Source organism: Colletotrichum paranaense (assembly GCF_030867605.1).
Source record: "Colletotrichum paranaense strain IMI 384185 chromosome Unknown Scaffold_5.1, whole genome shotgun sequence".
NCBI classification, from domain to species: domain Eukaryota; kingdom Fungi; phylum Ascomycota; class Sordariomycetes; order Glomerellales; family Glomerellaceae; genus Colletotrichum; species Colletotrichum paranaense.
In genome coordinates this window covers 3006756-3033046 of record NW_026848963.1, presented here as the reverse complement: position 1 = coordinate 3033046, position 26291 = coordinate 3006756, and the positions used below count along the sequence as shown (strand labels likewise).

Sequence of the window (26291 nt, the reverse complement as noted above, 5' to 3'; positions counted from 1 at the left end):
CGCGCATGCTCGCACACACCGAAGACACCGCGCCGTACCTTTGAGTCCCTAGGCTCCGCAGCTCAGCCGCATTTGGGGTCGATCTTCTTGAGTGAGGGGAACGTCCTGGCTGCCTAGGCTAGTGATTGTGGTGTAGCTGGAGATTGCCGATGGCACAGTATCCTGATTTCGGATGTCTTGTCGGAGGTCCAGGGCAAGGCAGGCTGTGCATGTTAGTGAGTAGAAAGGGGCCGCTGTTCTAGGAACGGGCTGCCCAGTTGATTCTCTTTTCTTGATTCATCATCTTTACATAGTCACCTGCTAAATCTTTCTTAAAATATACTTGATTTGACAGACTTGTTTTGGTCCCTGCTATGGCAACCCGGAGCCCTGAGGAGCTGCTCAAAGCAGTCGAGGCAAGCCACGACCAATACCTCCGTAACTTAAGAAGTCTACATGACTCCCTGGCTAGTGCCGTGAGAGACAGATCAGATACCAAGACAACAAACAACGCTCGCCAGCCATCCCCCCTCCTACAACCTTCTCCAAGCCCCGTCCAGAGTCCAGGGCAGAGTCCACCGCTTTCATCGGAAGCAGCCTTTCAGCCTGCTCTTCGCCGTGCCCGCCGCTCAACCTTTTCAGACCCTATCGAGAAGCGGACACTGTCCAGCGTCGTTGAGAGAAAGCACGTACCGGCCTCCATTCACTCTGAGCTAGACGTCGAGTATCTTCCCTTACTTGACATTGCAGGCCCTCGAAGTGTCAACAGTTCAGATGGGACCCTCACAAGCCCTCCCACAAAACTAGTTGAGCGCGTATCATGGACGGACAATCAACTGCTACGCCATCTTAAGTACACTGACTTCACCGGTGGCGCCGCTATTGCGCTCACCGATGTGATTAAAAGGCAAGCCGACATTGACGAGGATGCGGTATTCGAGGAATTCGCTGCATATGAAAGCCAGGGCTACGTCAGTTCAACCTTTGAGCTGTACGATGTCGACAAGGAAGGATCACCTAGACCCGTGGGCAAACACCCAGACCGCCGTCCTCGAGGCGCCGCAGCCGATGCAGCTCCAACTCCCACTCAGATCGTCGACGCCCCGACGGTGTGGAACGCCCTCAAGGAGATTCACGCCGATGGCCAGGCCGTAGGTCTCGTAACGATCCTACAAGAACCGTCAGCTCTCATGCTCGGCGCGCTACATATGACGATGCGCCCATACTTCGACATGACGGAGCTCCTCAACCATCTCATCACAGACCATGGGAACAACGGCAAGACGACGGCCCACGTCCATCGAGCCTTTGCGAAGGATGCTTCGCCCTCGCATCTCCGCCAGCGCAGCTTCTTCTTCGTTTTCAAGTACTACACAGTCGTAGGCGAGGGCCTCGAACCAGCCCCCTTTCAAAAGTACGATAAACGCCCCGCGGACCGCCGCTCAAAGGACCACATCGACATTGCAGAATGCAGCTCCATCCTCGCCCTCTCCCTCTCCGGCCCGCCACGCCAATCCGTGAAACAGACCCGCCGCCGCGAGGGCCCGCAAGAAGGCTTCCTCTTCGACACGTTCGCGCCGTGGCACCTGCTTTCGATCCAGTCCTTCCCAGACGACGAACACACCCTCCGCGGCGGCGACGCCGAGGCGCACAAGAACTTCCCCTCGGGACCCTACGCCTTCCTGGACGCCCTGGTGACCGAGTACCGCGACGCGACGAAGCGCAACCTGGCCCTCCACGCCCGCATCGCGAAGCTCATCACCCCGCCGACGGACTTCATGTTCGACGCCCGCCTGCGCGACAAGCTCCTCTTCGAGGACAAGCACTTCACCTACATCCGGCGGTACTTTTGGGCCTACAACACGCTGGGCGTCGTCAACGAGGGCCTGCGCGCCATGCTGGCCGCCTACCGTGAGACGTTTCCCGACGACTTCTGGGAGGGGAGGCATCAGACGCTGTGGCCGCACCCGGCACCGGAGAGCCCCGAGGGCGCGGCGTACCGCGACAAGATGGTGCTCCTGCGGTCCGACCTTGAGCGCGCGTGTCGGGACCTGGAGACGGTGCACGCCAAGAATGCGGCAACGCGCAAGGAGATTGAGAATCTGCGGGACCAGCTCTTCAGCGGGAGCTCCATCAAGGAGTCGAGGAGGGCAATCGAGCAGGGGGATAACATCAAGGTCCTGACGTTGGGGTCCATGGTGTTTTTGCCCCTGACCTTTGTGACTGTAAGTTGCAATTCCACCTACCTCTTATTTCCCCTCAACGTTCTTATACTGATACATCAAACCTCTCACAGTCAGTCTTTGGTATAACAGAGTTTACAATCTCACCAGAGGACTGGAGATTTCCCGTGACAATGGTCTGCGTCTGCGTACCCTTCATCGTGGCTCTCATCCTCCTGCAGACGCGCGCGGGGTACTCGCTCGCGAGGCACACCTTCGCCGCGCTCGCCTGGCCGTTTCGACTGTTCACGGACGCCGTTGCGGATGAGCAGTTTACCCCGGCCGCCGTCATCATGCCCACGACGGAGACGAGACCCAGGAGGAAGAGGCGGTTGACGGGCCGTCGACCCCCTCCGACACGTTCGCCACGGCACCAGCAGCAGCCGCCGCACCAGTACCAGCGTGACAATGATTTGGGGTTGATACAGTCATTTATGGGGTGGTGGACGTGGGTGAGGAAGAATGGGGTTCGTAGGAGCGGAGGTGAGCGAGGTGACGGTTCGGCGTTCGCAAATGTGTGAGGTGGTTTTGATTCATTGAGATTTCCATAGTTGTTAGATCCCCCTTTTTTACGTTTGGAGGTCTTTATACTACTGCATGCACGAATACAACTGCTAAATGCGGAGGCTTGTTTCCTGAATGCCAGCCCAACCTCTCCAGAATGGTCGGACTCTGGGACCCGGCCAGGGTCGGAGGCCTTTCTTTCTACTGGCTCTACGCGCATCTCAATGTCAAAAGTCGCCGAGCTCACAACACCGGACACACTGACAAGTATTCAGCTATTGCCAAGCTCGATCAGAGAACCAACCAAAAGCTGGCTTCGACACATGCAAGAAGCCGGGCCACGTTGAGATTCGACACATCAATCACTGCTTTCCTTTTCCAACCGAGCAAAGCGAGTTTGGCCCGGCTTGAGCAGACTGGTGTTCTCCGAGTGTATCTGACATCACTCATAAAAGCATGGCAACGATGAAGTCTTTCGTCCTCGATCTGGATTTCCCGAAACCTGACTGCCACATTGAACCCCTCAAAGAAAACGTATCTCAAGCCCCGTCCCAGTCTCAGTGGAATCCTGATCCTCTATTCCGGTCAGAATGATTACGCCAGCACGCTTACCTGTCTCGACAGCTGACACGAATCGTCACAACATCACTTGCTCTACAGTGAAGTCTCCTGGAGAGGGTGACTTCCCTCACCCCCCATTGATACGCCAACCCGACCATATTCTGGAAGAAAGATTTGACTCGTATGGCTTTGATGGCCATGGTCCCGATTTCTCACATCTCCACCTGCCCGGAACCTCGGGAATCTTACCACGCTGAAAATGTCAAAGGCGAGAGATCTCATGACCACCCCCTGATGCCATCTTCCACGAGCAAAGGATGGAAACAAAACAACGAGAAACAAACAACATGTTCTTGAACAACAACAAAAAGGCGAGTAAGAGAAGGACCGGCGAGCAGGGATAACTGAACAGCTTCTTTGTCTCAGTCACCAGATCGCCAATCTTTGTACTCCGTCAAACAGCGTCACCTCGCCCGGTTGCTTGTTCCCTCGATGTCGCAAGTCCTTCCTCCGTTCCGTTCTGTTCTCCCGCTTCGTCGTTTCCGTCGTCTCGGTAACCTCTAGGAGGGGAGTCTTAGATACTTCGAAGGAGGCGAGGTCACATCCGTTTAGATCAGGGTCAACCTTTGCTTGCGCGACGTCTCTGTCTACTTTGGCGGGTTGAATCTAGTCCATTTGTACTATGTTTGGAAGACCAAAATGCCGCTGGCTACATATTCACACGACACATTATCGGGGACGAGGGGCCGGAAAAAGAATCTCTTCTTCCTCCTCCTCCTCCTCCCTCTTTCCGCCCCTGTCAAAGCCTGGCTTGTCACCCGACTGAACCCATGTCGCCGATCAAGAGCCCCCCCCCCCCCAGGCTCTAGGGGTTTCTGCCACACGTAACAGAATTTCTGACCATCGTCATTTCGACATTCGCTATCTGCGACGAGTCTGAGCCTTCTTGAGATGTGAGCACTACGGATACTCCGTAAGCAGATTCGGATTCAGAGAGCAGCTCCCACCCCCCCACTCAGGCCATGTAAGCCAACCACTCCGAGTCCTCTTCTCCCGAGTCCTCGGAGGGGGCCCGCCGGGTCGGGGTGGGCTGACCGTTTGTGCACTAGGTTCGAGTACCCCGCCGCAGTAAATGGCGACCGGCCGAGGAGGCGTAAGAATTTATGGGTGCTGGAAAAGATCTACGATTGTTTCCCCCCCTGGGTGCTCCACATGAAGTAGAAGAAGCCAGCCGTTGCTCTCAAAAAATGGCCGATATCCCTGCTCGCGCTTTGCTTCAGAGTTGTGGATCTCTCCTCCCAGCCACCCGTTTTTACAAGAGAGTTCATGATATACTATCCGTGCTGTACGGATACGGAAGCTTGCTTGTCAGTCCACTGTTGCGTGAGGGCTTCCTACTGAGCCACAGCCCAGCAGTCTGACGTACAACTCTTAGCCAGGCCTCGTCAAGAGATCTACGTTGGCGCAAGAAATGCGGCGACGTCGGCGGAGATTAAGGAAGGCCCCTCCTACAGGGTTCTCCGGGGGCAGGGCACGGGAAGTGACAGCTGTCGAAGAGAGCTTTGACGTCGGACGCCTGCAGAAGGGTTTGCAAACCGACAATGGCGGTTCCTGTGCTCCCGTACCCTGTACTCCTGTACCTCGAGGAGAGAGGGCGGGAATGCCGTGTAGCTGTGGCAGATCGTGACTGAAACATTTGTGATGGCGCTGTTCAACATGAGAAAGTCGTCTAGTTTCGTTTCTGTTGCGGACATGTCACCTGCCATTGAACAAGCGAGACAACAGGCCGTGTAAGTTGAACCGAGTCGATGGATCATCAGGAAGCCTAGAATTAGGATCAGGACTCTCGGTAGTCGCAATCTCACCCATCAGGCCGCCAGCCAACGATACGAACTACATAGCGAGTCAGTCCCATGAGCTTGTTTGAAGAGGCTAAACGAGACGAGTGAACCATGTGTCCCTTCTAGAGGATCGTGGTTTGATAAGTATGTCTATTCGTAGATCTAGCGGTTTGCAAGGCAGAGCGTAAAGAACGACTAACTGATGGTCTTGCTAAGGATACGGGCTGTGTCCTTTTCATGAATCCGACCATCCCATGGAATAGTCGCCGATTGGGTGAAAATACTGCTAAATGGCTGCTGCGCTGTACTAGAATACGGGATGATCTCGATCTTGGATTGGATCTTGTATCGTGTGGGTGGTGCTTTGATGTTGCCCAGTTCATTTCTCGCATCGCACAGACAGCATCGCGGGAGGCAGATCCGCAAGGGCAGCCATGGCTTGGCGTAATTCGATTGGCTCATTAACGACGACAGAAGCACCTCGGGATCTGACACTGACAACTTGACAATGATAGACGTCGTTACCAGTTAAGCCATCCTGGTGTGGAATAGAGAGGCCCTTCCTCTCTAGCTATCACAATGGGGAAGGGGGCTAAAGGGGGAAATGATTTCCCAATATAGCAACACCATCGGATCAAAAGAAGGACGGTGGCCGTTGACATTGACCGGAGCCGGGCTGGAAAGTCAGCCAGAAATCCGAGCTACAGTCAATAGTGGAAATCTTGTTCCTTGCCTACCAGCCAAGAACGCTCTGCTCGTGACCATTTCAACCCAGCAGGGCTAGATTAGTAGAGACAAGCCCCTGATTTTGATGACAGCAACGGGGTCATGGACTGTGCATCGGAGGCTTCGAACGATGGTTCCTGCAGAGGGGTCCATCAATCTAGTTCGCAAGGAGAAACGTCGTGTACGTTTTCTGCGCGTCACGCACTTTATTGCTAGCAAAACTTGGCGCGCAGGCGGAGCGTCGAGAACAGCCCCGAACGACGGTGGATCAATGTTCCCATCCGTCGCGCGGCGTGTCTTGTCTTCGCTGTTCCTGGGACGAGCCAAGGTCTCTTTTGGACAAGGTCAGGAACAAGCCGAGCTGAAGCTAGGTATTGCCGGAACTCCCTAGAGGGGGCGATCCTCATGAAATCGCATCCTGTCCTCCCACGTGTCGCAGGCATGGGGAAATGAAGAGCATGGACCAGCTCAAGGCGGTGCAGACTTCAGTTCAGCCACAATCCCCCGCTGCTTTGGCAGCCTTTGTTCTATGCGGCGGATTCTGTGAGCTGCGTCTTTACATTCGACATGCTTGAAGGCAAGCCGCCCTGTAATGGCGTTGGCATCCGGTCCCAAGTCATTGTCAGGCCTGTCTGCACGCGGGCGGCTAAGACCCCTTTTCTGCTGACAGCGCGGCCAGGCGGCCGCGCCTGACCGACAGCGTCGAATCCGCGTCTGATGCGGCCAGATCTTGACGTAGACGTGCCACGGCGACCAGACTTTTGATTTGGAGGTTCGACAAGTCCAGTTGCGGGTATCTGTAGTTGAACTTACACAAGGGAGATGGCGACAGAATGCGTGTCGAAGAGTGTCGAAGGGCGCATACTTTCAAGAACGGACTTGCGCCCCTCGTAGACTCGCAGTTTGGTGACGCAGAGAAGATCGGCAGCGAATCGGCAGTGAAGCGGTCTCACATCGACTAGACTAGGAGAGCACGGGATCCTTGGCGATGTACCGCTGGCGGGTTCAGCTGGATGATGAAAAGTTCCAGAAATCTGGCAACCGGTGTCAACTTTGAGACTTAGGCGCAGGCATTATGCTTCGCGAATAACAATCCCTTAATAACGCGTACGGGCCGCAGCGAGGGCCGTCGGGAGGCTCAGCGTCCCAAGGCCGGTACTGTGTATCCGTATGGGTTACTCAAGGGTATCGGAACTGCAGATATTTGAATTGATTTCCAGTTTTTAGTCAGGAAATCAATATCCCGTCCGATGATACAATGGACACCTGTACTCGTGTATATCGTTTGAAACTAAACAAGCCCGCTGAAGACATCGGATGTGATGAACGGAGAGCGCGGTCGTAAAAGTTGGTGATGACGAGTTGCTGTGTGGCTTGGAGCATCGCAGGGTTCAAGAGGTCCGTTCCACCCTCCAATGTCCGCGTCCGAAGCCGAAGAGAGGCGACAATCATGGGGAAACGGGATCAGGGATACGGATTGAAGGATGCAGGAATTCCTGGATGGGCCGGGGACCACCGTAGCACGCGCCCGAGTCGACATCTTGTTTTTCTTTTTGGCTTCCCCTATTCCATATCCCGCTCAACCGCTCCCCGAACGGACATGTGGGCCTTCTTGATGCGGTCAAGCGCGACCCTGCTCCTGAAATCGGTCCCTGTCGTTGTCTCTGGGGTGCAGACACTGACAATGTCAAATTCAAAAACGAAGTTGACAGAGGCACACCGGAGGGAAAAAGGAGGGGTGGCGCTCTCTGACATGCCACTCGTTTGTCGTTAACGATGGCGCCGATTTTTACGAGCACACGGGCCGCCGACAGGCTCTCATCAATGCTGATTTAGGTCGGGAAGCCGATCAAATCAGGTGTGCATGAACCTTCAAGTTGCGCTGTCGCAAACGCAGACACTCCGAACGGTGAACCAAGTTGGCGCAAGACGGTTACACTGCTTGTCTAGTGAAGGAGTCGTGAGGCTAAGAGTCGCGAGCGACTGACACGGTGTCATGTTGCTGTGCGTTTGACAGGATGTCTCGATTTCGAATGCCTTTCTTCTTTCTGCATCAGTTGCAGACACAGGACCGCAATGTGCAGCTGAAAAAAGCAGTGGTTTCAAGCCTGCCTGCGCCTCCTGGATGCATGAAGGATGGGCGTCATGCCGGTTTCTGCTCCTGTCTGGTCGGTACTTTTCTCGAACAGAAAAGCACTAAGAATGATATAGTAAGAGTATGACAGGGACGATTCCCAACCTCGGCCCTTGGACCTGGCCCACTCAGCTCCGATGTTATTTGTTTTGCGGTTCGTCCATCCGTTCTTTTAAAAGAAAGGAAGCCATATGCCCGGCGTCGTCCAGTGCGGTGTGGCATCCCGAGTCTGTAGGCAGTGGTTCCATCAGGCTTCTAGAGTTCGTTGCGAGGAAACCTATTTTAGTCTTTCCTTCTTTCTTGATCACGAATATGGCAGGTCTCGGTCGGAAAGGTAGATGCTTAGATGGATGCGAAGGGCGAGCAAGAAGCCGAAGCTGAACGGGTCAAGGCCAGTCCGCATGTCTAGGATGACTATGTGAGAATATGTTGCAGGTGCCGCCACCAACAATGCAGCCAGCGTTGGTGGACGATCCTGACACTACCAGAGATGGAGACGAGGTCTGGTGAGGGTTCGTTAGGTTCCTGGAACCCGATTCTTCTTCTTGTACGTAGGTTTCCCCAGTCCATCCGGCGGCTAGGTAAGTTGAGCTGTAAGGCAAAGTATCACAGGACGGATGCAAGGCAAGGTAGGCGGTCCCTCGCTTTGGAATCGAGCGAAACGGTACCTCGACGTCGTCCGTAGACAGGGCTTGTTCACCCCTTTTCCAACCCAAAGATGGGAAGTTGCAGTTGCAGGCATCTGCAGTCATATTCGGCCCAATTTGTTCCTGCATTTGCATCGAGACTGGACGCACGATGAGGCAAGCTGGTAGAGTCGGCACAGCTCGGCGAGTTGTATGGGAAGGAGCGCGCACGGGATAGTCTGTTCGTTAGAGATGATGCGCGACCAATTGAATAGACGATTGACAACGAATGACTAGTCAGGTCTCGAGCGGCTTGTGAAGGAGATTTCGAGCTCAACTGAGCTGGATGGAGCGAACCCAAGCGAATGGGATATCCAGGCTGCCTGGAACTTCCGCAGCTGTGGCAGCTCACGCAAATTCGAAGGTGTAACCGTGTAAGGGCGAATCTTCGTGGACCTTGGGGTTCGAAGTGGTGTGCAGATGTCTGACCCGATGGCAAAGAGTCCGAGGCGACGGGGATTGGTGTGTAGCGGCAAGAGGCGAGCAGTCTCAAATGGGGCGAGTACGTACATGATCGATGATTTGTAGCGTCGGTATTTCATCACTGCGGTATCTTGCTCGAGGACGAAGGTCCAAAACGACATTTGAGCGTAATCTGTAGATGCTACCTAGACAGAGGTGAACTTCGGTACGTACTGCGGCGAACGCTCTACGGCTACCTACGCTGCGATATACCTAACTGCAGTTCTATCTGGTGAGGAAGATATGTGGTAAAAGGTAGGCAGGTGCATTTCATCCTCAACTTCCAGGTTAGAAATCGTGAGGATACGTACCTCTACTTGATATCACGGAAGGTGTCAAGGTGAGTTGAGGACAGGTCGAGGAAGAGGTGACTGTGGGTTGGTAGGATGACCCCCGCCACTTCCATCGACAGCCCAAGGATTGAACTGAACTTGGGTGCTTGGGAAGGGAAGGCTCACGGCTCACGCAAGTGCGCGCAGGCGCAGGCAGGTGCAGGTGCGGCAACCATCTTTGGAAGAGAGAAGGAAGCGATGGAACCCCTGCAGAATTCTCAAACAGATTTCTGGCGTTACAGCGAAGCGGGAGTCGCGGGACCAGTCATCGTCGTCCCATCCCACACTTTGATTTTTTCTCTGTCTGTTTCCAAGGTTCTTGTTGGTGGGGTCGCGTTCTTGTTCACATCTGCTTCGGGAGGTGATGGTCCTTTATTTTCTGTATCGTGTATCATGTATCATGTATCCGTACGGATAATACAGATACCTCCATTGTCAAGTTCCAGATCAAACGACTCATGGAGATTTGTTTTGTTAAATTTCTAGTTAGCAGAAGATGGGCGGGCATGAGAAACACTGCAATATGCCCACGTTACACGCCCGTAGTATCCAGTCTCACCACAAGAGACAATTGCTCCAGATTTGGATTTTCGAAGCGACTTACATGAACTCTGACAGATTGCCACTTGTACCTATCCTTTCTCCAGACAAGAAGCGATAAATACTCACCCTCCGCACTGCTTCGCATCTTGTAACCTTTCCCCCTGAGCCTGGGTAGCCTCCTTTCTCCTGTTCAGAAGACCGCTGTGATCTCCAAACGTCTTGATGTCATGATACAGACGTGTAATCAAACTGGCAATTCCGAGAACTCTCTAGGTAGGGAGTCTAGGTTGTGTCCTGCTGGACCCGTCGCCCGTTGCATGTTGCGCGTTGCTAGTTGGGCAGCAGAGCAAAAGTTGTAACTTCCATTATCGCTTGGTTCGGTTGGTACGCCCGCTGGCGGACTCGGCGAGGCTCCATTGGGCTTTGATGATTTCCCTGCTACCTTACTGGAGTTGGTAGGTCGCCGGCGACTGAGTGCCCGTTTGTACTCTGGGATGTCGCGCTTTCCTAGGTATCTTTGCCTTAAACAACCATGTACTCCGGTACGTATCTACCTTAGGTAGTTTCTGCCCGCTCGCCCACTTCGCCTGAAGCCAGGAACCGCTCCGCATCGCGCGCACGAGGCAAGGGGTCCGTTCCCCACCCTCCATTCTTAGCGACCCCATCTCCTCCCTCATCCCAAGGTGGTGGTGGTGAGTGAGTGTACCTTCTGAAGTACCGACTGGCTCTCTGTCACTCTCATACGATACGTAGGCTTACATAGTAGGTTGTTGGAGGCAGTCGTTCATGCTCACATTTCATCCCACTCTCATACGTATCGGTAGGTACACGTACCACACCACAAACTCACTCTCACTCTCATCAACTCTCACTCGGACACACGTAGCTCGCGCTTATGAATTTAGCAGTCTGTTCGCGCACATCAATCTCTTATGGCACTCAACGCGCTTTTCGCGTCTTCCTCTTCAAGACTATTCAATAATACCCATTACGTACGGATACCTCACCTTCATCCCACTTACCTAGGAAGGAATACGTACCGAACCGAACCAGGGACTCCCCCGTCCTCATCGTCCCGGATCAGGTCCAACTTTCACGTTCAGGCAGACCAGCCGCTCTGCTCTCGTTCCCACGAGCCATCAGTGGTCACGCATCACACCCCCATCCATCCTTTCCATCCATCCACTTTGCTCATCCAACCTTGACCCTCCAATAAAGCCAATCCCACCGTTTTGTGCAACCTCTCCGCTGCACCTACGGCCAGTCTACCTAGGTATTCAATTACGAGTCTGAGTACGTATCCATATGAATACCTTAGGTTGCCTAGGTACGCAGTGTGGCAGTCGAGTGAACTCTGGCTGTCTCTCATCGCACCCACAACAAGCCTGGCAGATGGCGGCAATGGAGGGCAATAAGGTACAGATACCGATGCTCGTTGATCGCTCACTCGGTGTCCGTGCCATGTGCCTTGTGCCTGTCCATCTGCTGGCCCTAAGTGATCCATGCCCCTTTATTCGCGACCCATCCTATCCATCCGTACCTTAATCTCTCCGTATGCACCGCGGCGACCAACTGTACGTACCCTTTACCTGGATATGGCCAGGACCTGAGGACACAGCCTTTTTTTTTTTTTTTGCTCTCACGCTCTCTGCCCTCTCTGACCGTGGTCCCCTCTTCCTCCTCTGCCTCATTCTCTCTGGCACCGCTCACCCCCCCCCCCCCCCCCCCCCCCCCCCCCCCCCCCCCCCTCCCCCCCCCCCCCTCCCTCCCCTCCTCCCCCCCCCCTCCCCCCCCCCCCCCCCCCCCCCCCCGTCCGTCAGACTCTTGTCCAACTTTGCTGCTTGTCCCTCCTTTTGCACGTTCTGAACCGCTGCCCTACGCAGTCCTACCTCGCTGTACTCTGTGTACCATCCCCTCCTTTCTACTTGAGCGACAAGGCCTATCTCTCTGTGTCTCCCCAAAGAGAATTGGCCCCCGGTCCTCATTCCACCCACACGGAACCACCATACACACACATTCATACACACTCAACCTCTCACACTACTCTTCTTCTTCTACTCAACTCTGCTCTGCTTTTTCAACCCTATCCCTCTCGCTCCTTTCTTTGCTTCTTGCAAACAGCAGTGAGAAATCTCTGCTATCCCGCAGCGTTGCGCCCCAGCGAAAACATATCCCAAACGAACGGGCTCATCACGTTTCTCAACCAGACGCACCAAACCAAGCACAACCCTTTTCCCCCCGATTATCTGACTGGATCTGGAACCTCGCCGCTCCTAGGCTCGATTTTAATTTGATCACCGCTGTCCACACATTTGCGGCCGCGCCTGCCAAAGCTAAAACAGCGCCCTTATTTGTCGCGCCGCCCTATCAGCTGGGCCAAAAGCAATATCCATCGGCCTGTCCCCCGACGAAGCTTCCGCTCGAAACACCACAAAAAACCAACACCACATTCTCGAAGTCTGCCATCTTGGGTTCTTTGACACCGACTGAAATCACTTCGCAGCCTCTTGTGCACTCAACTCAATCATTGTCTCGAGGCGTTCGCTGGACGACATCCCAATTGTGCCCGCATACACACCAATATACACTCACTAATCCACCACTCAATCACACTCTAACCGACCCAGTTCCCGCACGACACGCACGACTCGATTCCACCCAGTTTCCCGCTGCAGTTCCCCTCCCAAAAACTGCCACGCCCCCTCCACCACCTCTTCGCAGTCACGCTCACGAACCGTTCTTCCTTTTCGAGTCGCAAGGCCTTGGCAACGATAGCTGCATCCCTGGATCAATCGGAAGAACTCCTCCCTCTCACGCTGGATTCCAAGAGTCGCTTTCCCAATCGCCAACCTCGCAGCTGCACCGCAACATCGCCGTTCAGCCACCCACCGATCCACCAGCGTCGGCCGTCGTAACCTCTTCGTAGGCGACGTCGAGACCCCGTTCATTCAAGGGGTTCTCTTAGGCGACCTGCCTACTTCGCGCAAACATCACCTGAGGTCATCGCCAACATGTCCGTCATGCTTCAAACACCATCTCGAGCTTCTACCGCCTCCTCCTCCTCCTTCCAACCTCTTTCCCGCCAAAACACCATGTCTTCTTACGATGGATCGCGGTCCGCCCGCCAATCCAAGCGTTACTCCATGTCCGCGCTGTACATGTCCATGTCAGCGAACGAGACTGATCTGGAGATTGAGGATGACTTGGCCAAAGGTAAGCTCTGCAACCTCCGCAGTTTTCTTGCCCTTTTGCCCTACTGACGATGGATTTTACAGCCCAGAAGATTCTCAGAGAGCTCAAGTCGAAGATCTCTTCGCAGTCCAAAAAGAACTTCGTCCTCGAAAAGGATGTACGATATCTTGATTCACGAATCGCCCTCCTCATCCAGAACCGAATGGCTCTTGAGGAACAGAACGAAGTCGCGAGTCACTTGGAAGACGCGACGGATATGCAAGAAGGCGCCTTTCCTAACGACGACAAGACGCAAAAGTATGGCAACTTGATGTTCTTGTTGCAATCCGAGCCGAGGCATATCGCGCATCTCTGCCGTCTGGTGTCAATGTCGGAAATCGACTCTCTGCTGCAGACGGTCATGTTCACCATCTACGGAAACCAATACGAGAGTCGCGAAGAACATCTGCTCTTGACTATGTTTCAGGTTTGTGACCCGTGACTAAACTGCGCGATGTCGCAAGCTGACTCTTGACCCATTAGTCTGTTCTGACCTACCAATTCGACAATACCCCCGAATATTCTTCGCTTCTGCGTGCGAACACCCCCGTCTCGAGAATGATGACCACGTATACGCGGAGAGGACCAGGACAGAGCTTTCTCAAGTCAGTTCTCGCTGATAGAATCAACAGTCTGATCGAGTTGAAGGATCTCGACCTGGAGATCAACCCCCTCAAGGTCTACGAGCGCATGATTGAGCAAATTGAGGAGGACACTGGCAGTCTGCCTGCATCGCTTCCCAAGGGCGTTACTGCTGAGCAGGCTGCGGAGAACCCCCAAGTTCAAGCCATCATCGAGCCACGTCTGACGATGCTCACCGAGATTGCTAATGGCTTCTTGACAACCATCATTGACGGACTCGACGAAGCGCCGTACGGTATTCGGTGGATTTGCAAACAGATTCGCAGCTTGACGAAGCGCAAGTACCCTGATGCCAATGATCAGGTTATTTGCACTCTTATCGGCGGATTCTTCTTCTTGCGGTTCATCAACCCGGCCATCGTGACACCAAAGTCATACATGCTCATTGACGGTCAGCCGGCTGATCGCCCGAGAAGAACGCTGACTTTGATTGCAAAGATGCTACAAAACCTTGCTAACAAGCCCTCCTACGCCAAGGAGCCATACATGGCAAAGCTGCAGCCCTTCATCTACCAGAACAAGGAGCGTATCAACAAATTCATGCTTGACTTGTGTGAAGTTGGCGACTTTTATGAGAGCTTGGAAATGGATAACTACGTCGCACTCTCGAAGAAGGATTTGGAACTGTCCATCACCCTGAACGAAATCTATGCCATGCATGGCCTGATCGAGAAGCACAACGGAGAGCTCTGCAAGGATGACAACTCGCACTTGGGCATCATCATGTCCGAGCTAGGAGGCGCGCCCCCACAGGTTCCTCGCAAGGAGAACCGCGCCATCAACCTCCCCCTCTTTAGCCGATGGGAAACAGCGATCGACGACTTGACAGCGGCGCTCGACATCACGCAAGAGGAAGTGTACTTTATGGAAGCCAAGTCCGTCTTTGTGCAAATCATGCGATCGATCCCATCCAACAGCAGCGTCGCACGAAGACCTCTGCGACTCGAGCGGATTGCCGACGCCGCAGCTACAAGCCGAAACGACGCCGTCATGGTCCGTAAAGGTATTAGAGCGATGGAGCTGCTCTCACAGCTGCAGGAACTGAAAGTCATTGATAAGAGCGATCAATTCGGCCTGCTGCGTGACGAAGTCGAGCAGGAACTGCAACACCTTGGATCGCTCAAGGATGGAGTTATTCAAGAGACTGGCAAATTGGAAGAAGTCTACAAGACCATTCGCGACCACAACAACTATCTCGTTGGCCAATTGGAGACGTACAAGAGCTACCTGCACAACGTGCGTTCGCAAAGCGAGGGAACCAAGCGCAAGCAGCAGAAGCAACAGGTCCTCGGACCTTACAAATTCACTCACCAGCAGCTGGAGAAGGAGGGTGTTATTCAAAAGAGCAACGTCCCGGACAACCGGAGGGCCAACATTTACTTCAACTTTACCAGCCCTCTGCCGGGAACCTTTGTTATCTCTCTCCACTACAAGGGTACGTTACCTCGATTGGCCATTGCGCAACTTTTACTGACTCTTGTACAGGACGCAACCGCGGTCTTCTTGAACTGGATCTCAAGCTTGACGACCTGCTTGAGATGCAGAAAGACGGCCAGGACGACCTAGATCTGGAGTACGTCCAGTTCAACGTCACCAAGGTTCTCACTTTGTTGAACAAGCGATTTGCGAGAAAGAAGGGGTGGTAAACGCCACCACTTGACCTCTCAACTCTCAGCTGTACAACTTTTCCTCCCAGAGATACCCTCGACTGGCTTTTCTTCGAATTAGGCGTTCTCGGCATCTCTTTGAATCCTGATACCACGACGTTTTCGTCTTCATCGTCGCACCGCCTCCGATTTCCATCCTCGCAACCGTCTGCATCAATGCGTTGCCAGCTTCCCACCCTTATGAACGCCTCCTTGCTACGGCCGCCCTTAATTCATTTCTCGACCATCTCGTTCATCCATACGCATACCGGCGTTATTATACCTGTCTCTTTCGTATTCGCCTAGATCTGTGTCTGCGTGCTCAAGACTATGAGCAGCTTTCTCTGGACTGGGTCACGTACAAGATTATCACCGTGGATATATGGGAACTTGGTTTTTGTCCGGCCTTGCGCGCCACATCATATCGGCGAATAGGCGGTACGGCTTGGAGTCTTCTTTTTTTACACCCGCTCGATATACCTGCTACGTCATTTTAATTCTCTTGTTCGGCGGCCGGCACCAGGAAATTCATGGTTCATGCTGCCTTTTGCAACTTTGCTTGTCCTTTTTTTGGTCCTCATTTGTCTCTTTTCGATCCACACGTCCTGATGCGCAACGACGGCGCAAGTTGTATTCGGCTGGTCCGGCGACTCTCTTGGTTTTATGTCCTGTCCCCCTTTGCACTTCATGTCTGAAATGATACGGTAGAGAAGATGGACGAGAAAGAAATGGAATGAAGGTAGATGATTCTCTCAAAACTTGGTCTCTCTCCGTGATGACGTAGAGTGATATGTTTCCCTTGTGAAAATTTGTCGATGATGAGGTGACGATCTCGTACGAGGGGAAGAATTGACTTCCGCGATCAAGGTTTGGAAAAGGGGGTGTAGGATGGGGTTCACTTTAATTTGAGCGACGATTTGACAGTTCGTCGCCCCTGTGTCTTGTCTCGATTTTCTGCTCTGTTTTTGTTCCTACAACGAAGGTTTCTATTGACTTTCTGAGTTCCTCTTCACAAATAGACCGCGTTCGTTGCAAAAGCAGAAGTCTCGTGTCTCTCTGCTGCGGCTTTGAATTTTCGAGTCGGGTATACTTCATCCGATGACTTTTGTCATCCGAGATGGGATGGATTGGTAGGTGAGTACAGTAACGGTTGAGGCGGAGGAGGGGGGAAGGGGGGATGACATGAGCCTGTCTGCCACGTTGTCCTGTGGTCGCGCTGCGCCTTTGCGTTCGGGCTGTTTGGTTCTTTTTCCCCCCGGTTTGTGTTTCGAGTTTTGGTGGTGTCGAGGGCGTTGGTATAGGGGCGGTGGTATATATGACCGAAGTGTGTGTGTCTTGTGTTTGAGAGGTCTTGGTTGTAGGGTGGGGTGAGGAGGGGTGCCGGGTACGGTTTGCTGGGCCCTTTGGGTCTGTCTTGCTGGTTGTGCTTTTTCTAGGTTGGGAGGGAAAGTGAGGTAGGGTGTGCTGTCTATAGGGGAAGGGGAGGGGAGGGGGAGGAGGGGGTATGGAAAGGTGACGATGGTTTTCTTTGGTCGATTGGGTTTGGTTGGCGTGTTACAGCCTTGGGGAGAGGGGGTGGTGGTGTTTGGGGGCGGCGGTGGTTGAGTTGGTGAGATGAGATGAGGCTGAGGTCGGAAAATTTCGTGAGCTTTTGTTGAGTTGGGTGGACGAGTTTGCTTGTGAAGGGGACTGGAGATGGGGGAAGAGTGGGTGGCTTCTCTTAAATTGTGAATGGCGAAGATTGTGACAAGGAGGATGCATGTGTTCAATGAGTTGAATGGGCTTGAGCTCAAGGGCAAGGGCGTCTTTGGAAACATGAGGGGTTATAGTGGGCTCTGGAAAATGAGAGCTGCGTTGCTGAAGATGAGCTGGTCACTGGCTTAGAGGTGTCATGATATTAGGCATGGACGATGAGATTCCGGCTCAGGATTTCGGGATGTGCAGGAGGCGGACTACTTCTGGTCTCACGAGTACTTTCACGATGGAGCATGAGATGACGTCGGAAGTGAAGTGGACCTCACGGAAGATGTCAAAATAGTGAGCGGGGTTTGACGAATTCTCACCAGGACGGCGTCAAGTCGAAGTCAGAATCTGTACATTTGGATGCTGGCTTGAGAGTGAGAGCTTGGAGGGTCAGTGAGATGTCCTCGACTTGGTTATGTTACTGTTTTGACACATGTGCCGTTGGTAAACTCAAAGCTGAAGAATGGGTACATGAGTGATAGCCAGGGAGGATTCAATTCTTCATAGCAGGCGTTGTCTTCGCAGAGATAGCTCTGAACATTGTGATTGAAGATTGTATCATCATTGAAGCTCCCACAAATCAGATCAACTGCAAACCGGCGAACAATCTTCTTGGTGTATCACGGTAAGATGATTAAAGAGAAGATAATAAGAACATGTGCCTGGAAAAAACCAAGTTTTTTGACCAGTTGCAATATCTGCACTATACGACAGAGCAACTGAGTCTTTCACATGAGACGGGAAACATGTCTTGATCATCACCGGAAGATAGGCGGTTAAGTACTTTTGGACCCCTTTGCCAGTTCGTCAGATCACTCGCGAAACGGCCACCATCAGTGCTTCTTGCATACCTATCATACTAGGACTGGCCTGAGCGCGTAGGTGAGAAGCCTGGCTGTACGCGGAGATGTTTTCCTATGCATCCTCCACATTCACAGCCAAGTTGAAAGTAGAAATAAGGGGGAAACCCAGCAATCATATTCGAAACCTGTAAGATGTGTCTATCACCATATTGAACTTTCACTCATCTTGTGAAATAAAGGCCGGGTGTCTGTAAATCATTCCTGTTGATTTGATCACCTTGTCTTAAAAACTTCAGGTAGAGTCGATCTGATGCTTCGACGTCACATCCCGAAGCTAATATACGATACGAGATTGGTAGAGCATAGCAATTCCTAATGAGACACGATCTCTGCCCGAGAACAGAAGGTGCCCTTAACTTGGCCTCATGGTCAAATGATAGGAAGATGTTTCCTTTCGCGTTGCCGACAGACGACTTCGATCTGGGACTTGCTTTGCAAGAAGGCTGTGCAGCTTGGTCGTGGGAACTTTGTGGTTGAGTTGGGTTGAGAATGCAGTGAAGACTCCGCTGTCCACGACGGGGCTTTGCATGCAGGGGTTGAGGCGGCAAACTTGCCGGAACGGTCTTCGGAGCTCGAGATGGGCTAATGTTGCAGTGAAGCTTTCGCCACCTTCACCTCCTCGGTCAGGCTTTGAGTGTAGGAGCTGAAGTGCTAAAGTGGAAAATCGTCTTGAGAGCTTTGAGGGGAGCCAAAATCGCAGTGAAGTGTAGGGGGGGGAGGGAAATATGTTCTCAGGGAATCAGTTGACAAAGTAAGCAATCGTCTCGAGAGCTTGAGGTGGGCTAATATTGCAGTGAAGCTTTAGCCCCCCCACCTCTGAGGTCGGGCTCTAGATGTGAGGGATGAGTTGCTAAAGTGGAAAAACGTCTTGAGAGCTTCGCGGGGGGCTAAAGTTGCAGTGTAGTTGTGTTCTTAACTCTAACCACTTCTGAAAGAGGTTGCATGTAAAGATTAGATTGAGTTGACAAGATTCACAATCGTCTGACAGCTTGAGATGGGCTAACATTGCAGCGAAGCTTGCGCTACCTCCTGAGCTATCACCTCCGAAGGCTTTGCATGCAGATGCAGGGGTTGAGGTGCTCCAATCAGCATACGCGCTCATCGCCAGCTTTCATCCAGGATGACATTGAAAGAGTCTTTCAATATACATGAGCCATGGCAGAGCTAGAAGGGTAAGAGCCCGCAAACGTGGTGTCGTCGCGAGCAGCGCTCTGTGTCTTCAAGGATTCTGCGGTCGGTCGTAGCTTCGGCGTTGAGGTGGCTCATGATTCTCGTCTGCGGCATGCTCTGAAGCAACTGCGTATGAAAGAGAGCTCTGAGACTGTAATTTGCCTTGGCGAGGATTCAATGCGTTGAAAAGCAGGTGATTAGAAACAAGACGGGCTGTCTTGACAGACACCGCGGTGGTATAATGGCATAAGTGCCAACGACCGACTTGAGGACCCAAAAGTCCGAGTGGCTGGCAGCGCTCATGGCGACAATATCTTCAACGTCGTCAGAATCGCTGGAGGCAGACGAGGCACGAAGAGGATGGCTGCATGGAATCAGCAAAGCAAATCATCGTTTCGTAGCGGGAGTCCCCCTATAAGCCTTCTCTGATCACATCAGCGACCTTCATCGCTCTGCTCATGCCTTCGTCGATTTGACATTGAAATATCAGTGTCAGAGATAGATGGACCGACAAGAGCTTGTTCACCTTGCCTATCAGCCGTCTTGAAGACCTTCTGTCAGATTGACCACACAGCTACTGCGAGAGGTCCGATACCTATCGGACCTATGCCTATCGCCCATCCTAGTCGTTATATCGTTGCCATCATCACGGGTGCTTGGATTGGAATCAAGCTCGTCCATGCTGTGTGGCTGCTTCGATCCCATAACCTATGCTATGAATCAGCTTGTGGCAGCATGACTTTAGTGTTTCTGATTACGATTGGTAAGTTCAAGTCGAATGGTTCGCATTATCAAACGTGGCGGGTCAAGTCGAAGACGCGGCGGAAAAGAGCCGACAGGCCGGTTCGTGATGAAATAGGATGGGATGAGATGGGATGGGCAAACCAATGTGGCATGATACACCTTACCACATTAGACGCTGATGGACAGCCATGCTCGCTGTGAACCACCAGCATTGCCACTTGGAGGAGGCAAGTTGGTTGTGTTTGTAGGCTAGTGTTTCGGCAATGGACGGTGTGTGTCCAAATTGTTGTAGGTGGTCAACTTGAACGTCGGCGACTATCATAGTGTCGTTTGCTGTCGGCGACCACGCATCGGCTTGCGAGGCCGCATGAAGTGAAGCGTTGCATTCGGCGGGGGATGTTAGTATCGTCGATGGATGGTAGTATTTGTTTCAAAACATGAGCGATTGGGGATGTCGCAAGATACCATTAATGCCTAGACTATACTCATCACCCTCGATTTCGATAGAATATCCCGGTGGGCACATGAACACTCGCAAATTGACATATATATATCATTATTCCCCCGTTCTCACCGAAAATTACCGAGCCCGGTGAAGAGACTTAAGCTTGTTTCGAGCACGTCAACTGTCACTTACAACGCCACGCCCACCCCAGCCGCTTCCCACGCGGGCCAACCCGCAAATTCTCCCCCACCTCCCAATCCGTAGACGCTTGCCAGACAAACTTCACCAAGGGGGTGGGAATGGCAGGACAAAGTTGCCTATCTAATGATTCACTGATAGGGAAACGATGTCCGACAATCACTGAATCGGTCACTCTCTCTCTTTCTCTCCTTGAAAAGCATTCCCATAATAGGGGAGTTAGTTCCCTTGGGGTAGCATTGACTTAATCTCGCAATGCTCCACACCAGGAACCCAGCAAAGCAAAAAGTCCTGTCTGTACCCATTATCCGCATCATTAACAGAGAGAAAGACGCACATGCCAACGCGGAAAAAAGAAGGGGGAGAAATCTGAAAGTGTGCCCTTTTTAGCCTAAGTGCCAGACAGGGTGACGTTCGTTGGATACATTCTAGAAAAGAAGGACGGAAAAGGAATCCAACCCAAATCCAATCCAATCTCGATAAGCCGGACCCCTTTTTGCTAAATCCTGCGCGCAACTTCAAAGTTTCCCGAGGTAACTATACCATTTTGCAAATATGGCTGCGCATACCGAGAGCGCGCAGCTAGCCAGTCGGCTCGATGGATTGGTCATGGTCATCCCGGACCTGCGCCGGATGGTCAGCCACTGGCCGTCTGGAAAGAATACTCATGCCTCCGAGGTTGAGGGGTTGATTTGCAAACTACTGGAGCAGAGGTGAGTTTGTCCGATATGAAGATGGAATGGTTTCGTTATGCTGACTTATTACAGCGATGCGTCACCGAAAGACAAGGCCAATGTCCTAGAAGCAAATCCGGCTCTCTTAGCTTCATGGTAAGATATCCCCAAGAAGAGTAAAAAGAAGAAGAAAACCCCAGCACTTGCTGATAAGTTGTCTGTGTGTGACGTTAGCCTCTGGCCCAACGCAACAAGAGAAAGACTTGGCACCTTGACGCTCATGGTGCTCTGGCAGGGCAGACTCGATGACCATATCGAAAGCCTCGAGTACAAGAGCGCGGAAAAGGCCAAAGACTTCCGCAACAAGGCCAAGGACTACATTGCGCAGTATCTCCAGCTTTCCGAGGGGCCCAAGGAGGCGTCAACGAACCCCGTCATTGCGGGGTTCCAGCCGGTTGCCAAAGTCATTTGCCAGCAGTACGACCGAGGTCAGTTTTTCTCGTATCTGGGTGTAGCAGCGAAATCTGAGGGCTGATTTTTTTGGGTGGTGGGCAGATCAGCGGAGAAGGTTAAGGGTTAGTCTATTTGAGTACATTGACTCGACCGTGCAAGAGATGCGGTACATCCAGAGCGGACACGCGCCGACGACTTTATCGTATGAGAAGCTTCGCAAGAAGACGGGGGGCGCTGGCCCTCTGTGCGCCTTGGTAGAGTAAGAAAGAATATGAGGGTACCTCTCTGAGAAAGTAGGATTTCTGCTGACGAAAGTAGGTTCGCCTCTGGATCAGAGTGGCCGGCGCACGTCGTCAACTCGCAGCCGTATAAGATGATCCTGGAGTCGGTCAGCATTATCATTGGCCTGTCAGTTTCCCCCTCTAATATACCCCGAAATGGAGACGTCCAGAAGCTGACGGGGTGCTTTTCTGGAAATAGGACGAATGACTTGCTCTCGCTGAACAAAGAGCTGGTAAGTAGATTCGTCGTGGTGGTGCTGCGTGAGCGGGAGAAACTAATCATTCGAGCAGCGGAAAGGCCGGACTCTCAACGCGGTGCCGGTGCGGTACTGGAATGGCAAAGACGGCAGTGACTTGGAGAGTGCTGTCGGAGAAGTCGTAGAAGAGATTGACAAGGCCGTTAAGCAGCTCGACGTCTGCGAGCGAAGATTGATCAACCAGAACCTGGCGGATGCGGACGCGATTCAGGAGGTGACTGCGACGCTCAAGACGATTTGCACCGGCAACTTGACTTGGAGGTTTGCGACCTTGGATCACCCTCTCTAAAACTTGCGCGTTACTGACAATGGGAACAGTCTTGAGTCAAAACGGTATAACGTAGGTCCTCCGGACGCCGACGGAAGTCTGAGGCAGGAATTGAGGGCTCCCGATGCATGAGATAGAGGGCATTGGGAGGAACGGAGACGGTAACGGACGATGATAAACGGATAAGGTAGTTATGAGAGGTAGAAGTATTAGCTGGGCGGCAACGCCGCGAGTAGAACGCCCGTAATGATGAATGATACCCCCCATTAGGCTTTGATCTCAACGGTCAATTGACGTTCCAATTGCGTAGGGTGCTTGCTGATTGTGTGGTTATCAAGCCCCCGAGTCCTAAAGCCAGCCGATTGGGAAAAGGACCCAAGGACCTTGAGAGACAGCGCCATAAAAGCAAGTATCACGGAAAAAGAAAGTAGATGTTGACGAGATGCAGACGTTATTGGTGGCGTGCATGACAAGTCGAGTTTGCGTTGCAGCGCCCCGGGGCTTATGAACAAATACGGTGGACCAGCACGACCGCGCCAGAAGGATTTTAGCCTCTTAGCATCTTGGGATTATTACACACCTAGTAGTGTTCCCTACACAGAACTTCACTAAATTTGCCTATGGATACGGTACCTTAGGTAAGTAGGTACAAAATGATTGTCTCACAGGGGGAAGAGGGCCGGACGCAGGGGGGACGTTTGCCATTGGACGTTGGTCTGATGTCATGGCAATTTGCGAGCTCAGCCAAGCAAATGTCTCAATTGGCGCGGGCAGTGGCAGTGGGCGCGGCCCCTCTCAAGCTTTCAGCTCCAGGGCAGCGTCTGGGGAAAAGACCAAAGCTCCCCCCAAGCTCTTGTCCCCAGGAAAACGGAAAGCTCCCAACACAAACACATATTATCCAGCCTCGCGCCCTCGTCATTGAGCTTAAGCATCTACCAAACTTTCCACACTCACACCGCATTAGCTTCATCCTCAAAACGCGTACCTAGCTACCTACAGACACAATGGCTTTCCGCTTCGCCGCAAGAAGACTCGCCCTCACCCGCTCCGCCGTGCCGGCGCGTGCCTTCCACTCGACGCCCGCCGCCTTCGTCAAGGTTGGCGACGCCGTGCCCGAGGTCGACCTCGTCGAGAACTCGCCCGGTAATAAGGTCAACCTCGCCGAGGAGTTTGGCAAGGTCACCAATGGACTCATCATTGGCGTGCCCGCCGCCTTCTCCCCCGCGTGCTCCGCGAGCCACATCCCTTCGTACATCAACCACCCGAAGCTCAAGGAGGCCGGACCCGTCTTTGTCGTCTCCGTCAACGACCCCTTTGTGTAGGTTTCCCTCTCCGGGACCTTGACGCCTTTGGAGGATTGGAAGCCTCATTGAGGCTTCAGAGCAAGGATTTGTGGAAAGAAAGCGATTGATACTGACGACCGAGTAGCATGAAGGCCTGGGGTGACCAATTGGACCCCGCCGCCCAGACTGGAGTATGTTGACATACCCTCTCCCCTTTTGCCTTGCGCCGAGGCAGCGTTGGCATGCTAACAATATGAAAGATTCGATTCCTGGGAGACCCGTCTGGCGAGTTCACCAGAGCGTTCGACGTCGACTTTGACAGCAAGGCTATCTTCGGCAACGACCGCAGCAAGCGCTATACCCTCGTGATCGAGAACGGAAAGGTCAAGGAGGCCCACGTTGAGCCCGATAACATTGGTACCGCAGGTAAGATTTCGAGGACCCGTAACACGCCTTATGAGAACTAGCTGACAGTGCGAACAGTTTCCCTGGCCGACAAGGTCTTGGGTTGAGAAGACATGGACTCGGAGTTGCGATGTTGCAAAGATTTACAAGAAAAAGAACCTCGAAGGCCACTTGGACTAGGTAGCTGCAGTTTGAAAGAAGATGCAATATGCATCGCGAATACCAGCTTGAATTCAAAGACAAACCCAAAAGACGTGTCTCCGAATCCGAACCCCTGACTGACAGCACTGAGAAGGAATGGTGTTTCACGTATCGGCCTAGGGGGTCCACAAAGAAATCGAATGCTTCTTTCGTCTGCTTAGAAAGCTATTATGTCGGACACGATATGAGTACCTGAGGTAATTGACAATGATCATAGACTATCGCATTTGTCAAGCTTGTAACACCGAAGCTCAAGGAAACCTCGGGGCCAAAGTTGGCCGAGCCGGGGACACTTGTGGACACCCGACATGCACCCGATGACCGGCGACATCGGAGCCACTTGGTGCCGGGCCGCTCCCGCCTGACAAATGCAGGGGCAAATAACGTGAGAATGCGACGTCGTTATCGATAAGGATGAATGACTAAGAGAAAGCGAGGGGCAGTTCCGTCAGGTTCCGCACTGCTTATCGAGCGACAAACACTGAGTCTTGACTCTAGGTGACACTCTCGAGGGTGGTGGTGGCGCTCAGGGCAGCTCTGTGAGTCGTCTACCGTCATGCCATGCATCAAGCCCAAAGCCAAAGACCACCCTTTCGCTTCTAGGTATCCGTATACCTGGCCTACTCCTGAGTCCCTCATCGCCCAACTCCGGACTGTCCCAGAGGCAAGGACCAAATTGTAAGTGCCAAAGGTCCATGGAGTCACCTGCACGCCGTCAGACACAATCACTGGCCAACGACTATTGCAATGACACTGGCACGGGGCCGCATCTGGCCCCCGAGGAGTTTGAGAACTGGTCTCCTCCCCGGCGGGATTGGAGAGACTGAGGTACTTTATCGAGTCGTGTGCCTGAAGCCCGCCTCTTTCATCAGTGCCTGATCAATTTCCCTAGGCTTGTATCCGTGGATGTAAAGATAGCGCTGGAAGCGCAAAATAGAAGCATCTCTAACCTTGTGACCATGTCCCCCCTCACTCCTGACCTCTAAGGAGGTACTTGGGGTACCTAGGGAAGGTACTCACTCACATTACTCATTTTGGGACTGGATCCCGCCATCATAATCCCAAGGACATAGGAGATGGGTATTGGAACGTAGTGTCGATGGTGTTCATGTTAAACGATTCCCTAGAGTCAGTCAGCCTGTGCAGTGACATTAATACTAAGAGTTGCAAGGGCTGAGCTACCAGAGTGTGTGGTGAGAGTGACTTTGGAAGTGTCCTCCCGTCCCCCTTGGCCCTGCCCCTACACAGTAAGTACCGGTAGTTCACGGTGCAAGCCCGCGCCAGCCCAGCGGGGGGTTTGTCCCCTGCCCCATCGAGGTACTTGACATTTGCTGATGTTGCCCGCTATTCATGAAGTCACTCGGCTTCTTCCCTCCAGTGCATTCTTCCAACCAACACCCCCGACGTCTGAGTTCCGTCATTGGATCCAACAAGTCACTCGCTGGGCGGGAAGGAAGTCACTGCCTGGTCCTGACTGTCTATGACTGCCAAACCAAACCATCCGACTCCCTCCCGCTACATACCTTACCTTATCCACCCATTCATCCCACCCACATCCCACACGCTCAGTTGCTCACTCAGGTCGTTCACCTTTCCCGCAACGCATTCCAATCCCACTTTCACATCCACATATCCACGCCCACCACACCCATCACCCATACCTTAGACTACCGCCCTCGCACTCATCTTTGCGGCATTCCTACACCGCAGGCAACCGAGCCAGGTCCTTATTGCCGCCTACCGCTCTGACTGATTTCGCCCGACCTCGAACCCGCCCTTTCTCGGCACGACCACATA

General features: G+C 52.9%; 7 protein-coding genes across 7 annotated transcripts; 5 read left to right on the top strand and 2 right to left on the bottom strand.

Annotated features, from left to right (window-relative positions):
- Positions 1-353: 353 nt before the first annotated feature.
- CPAR01_07424 (uncharacterized protein) lies at positions 354-2722 on the top strand (the record flags this gene model as incomplete). The annotated part of the gene is made up of 2 exons (XM_060491693.1): positions 354-2204; positions 2276-2722. The coding sequence occupies 2 exons, from the start codon at positions 354-356 to the stop codon at positions 2720-2722; spliced, it is 2298 nt and encodes a 765-aa protein (XP_060350567.1).
- A 1707-nt stretch (positions 2723-4429) lies between these two features.
- CPAR01_07423 (uncharacterized protein) lies at positions 4430-4953 on the top strand (the record flags this gene model as incomplete). The annotated part of the gene is made up of 2 exons (XM_060491692.1): positions 4430-4642; positions 4702-4953. The coding sequence occupies 2 exons, from the start codon at positions 4430-4432 to the stop codon at positions 4951-4953; spliced, it is 465 nt and encodes a 154-aa protein (XP_060350566.1).
- Positions 4954-6360: 1407 nt separating this feature from the next.
- Positions 6361-7285, bottom strand: CPAR01_07422 (uncharacterized protein; the record flags this gene model as incomplete). Its single annotated transcript, XM_060491691.1, has 3 exons — positions 6361-6641; positions 6699-6867; positions 7100-7285. 3 exons carry the CDS (start codon positions 7283-7285, stop codon positions 6361-6363), a joined length of 636 nt encoding a protein of 211 aa, XP_060350565.1.
- A 5716-nt stretch (positions 7286-13001) lies between these two features.
- CPAR01_07421 (GTPase-activator protein for Ras-like GTPase) lies at positions 13002-15509 on the top strand (the record flags this gene model as incomplete). Its single annotated transcript, XM_060491690.1, has 4 exons — positions 13002-13203; positions 13266-13648; positions 13705-15298; positions 15349-15509. 4 exons carry the CDS (start codon positions 13002-13004, stop codon positions 15507-15509), a joined length of 2340 nt encoding a protein of 779 aa, XP_060350564.1.
- A 3825-nt stretch (positions 15510-19334) lies between these two features.
- CPAR01_07420 (uncharacterized protein) lies at positions 19335-20351 on the bottom strand (the record flags this gene model as incomplete). The annotated part of the gene is made up of 3 exons (XM_060491689.1): positions 19335-19411; positions 19513-19649; positions 20194-20351. 3 exons carry the CDS (start codon positions 20349-20351, stop codon positions 19335-19337), a joined length of 372 nt encoding a protein of 123 aa, XP_060350563.1.
- Positions 20352-21227: 876 nt separating this feature from the next.
- On the top strand, positions 21228-22737 carry CPAR01_07419 (uncharacterized protein; the record flags this gene model as incomplete). The annotated part of the gene is made up of 7 exons (XM_060491688.1): positions 21228-21385; positions 21440-21502; positions 21581-21834; positions 21902-22058; positions 22118-22313; positions 22372-22598; positions 22656-22737. The coding sequence occupies 7 exons, from the start codon at positions 21228-21230 to the stop codon at positions 22735-22737; spliced, it is 1137 nt and encodes a 378-aa protein (XP_060350562.1).
- An 872-nt stretch (positions 22738-23609) lies between these two features.
- Positions 23610-24400, top strand: CPAR01_07418 (redoxin; the record flags this gene model as incomplete). The annotated part of the gene is made up of 4 exons (XM_060491687.1): positions 23610-23923; positions 24034-24079; positions 24149-24332; positions 24372-24400. 4 exons carry the CDS (start codon positions 23610-23612, stop codon positions 24398-24400), a joined length of 573 nt encoding a protein of 190 aa, XP_060350561.1.
- Between the last annotated feature and the right edge of the window lie 1891 nt (positions 24401-26291).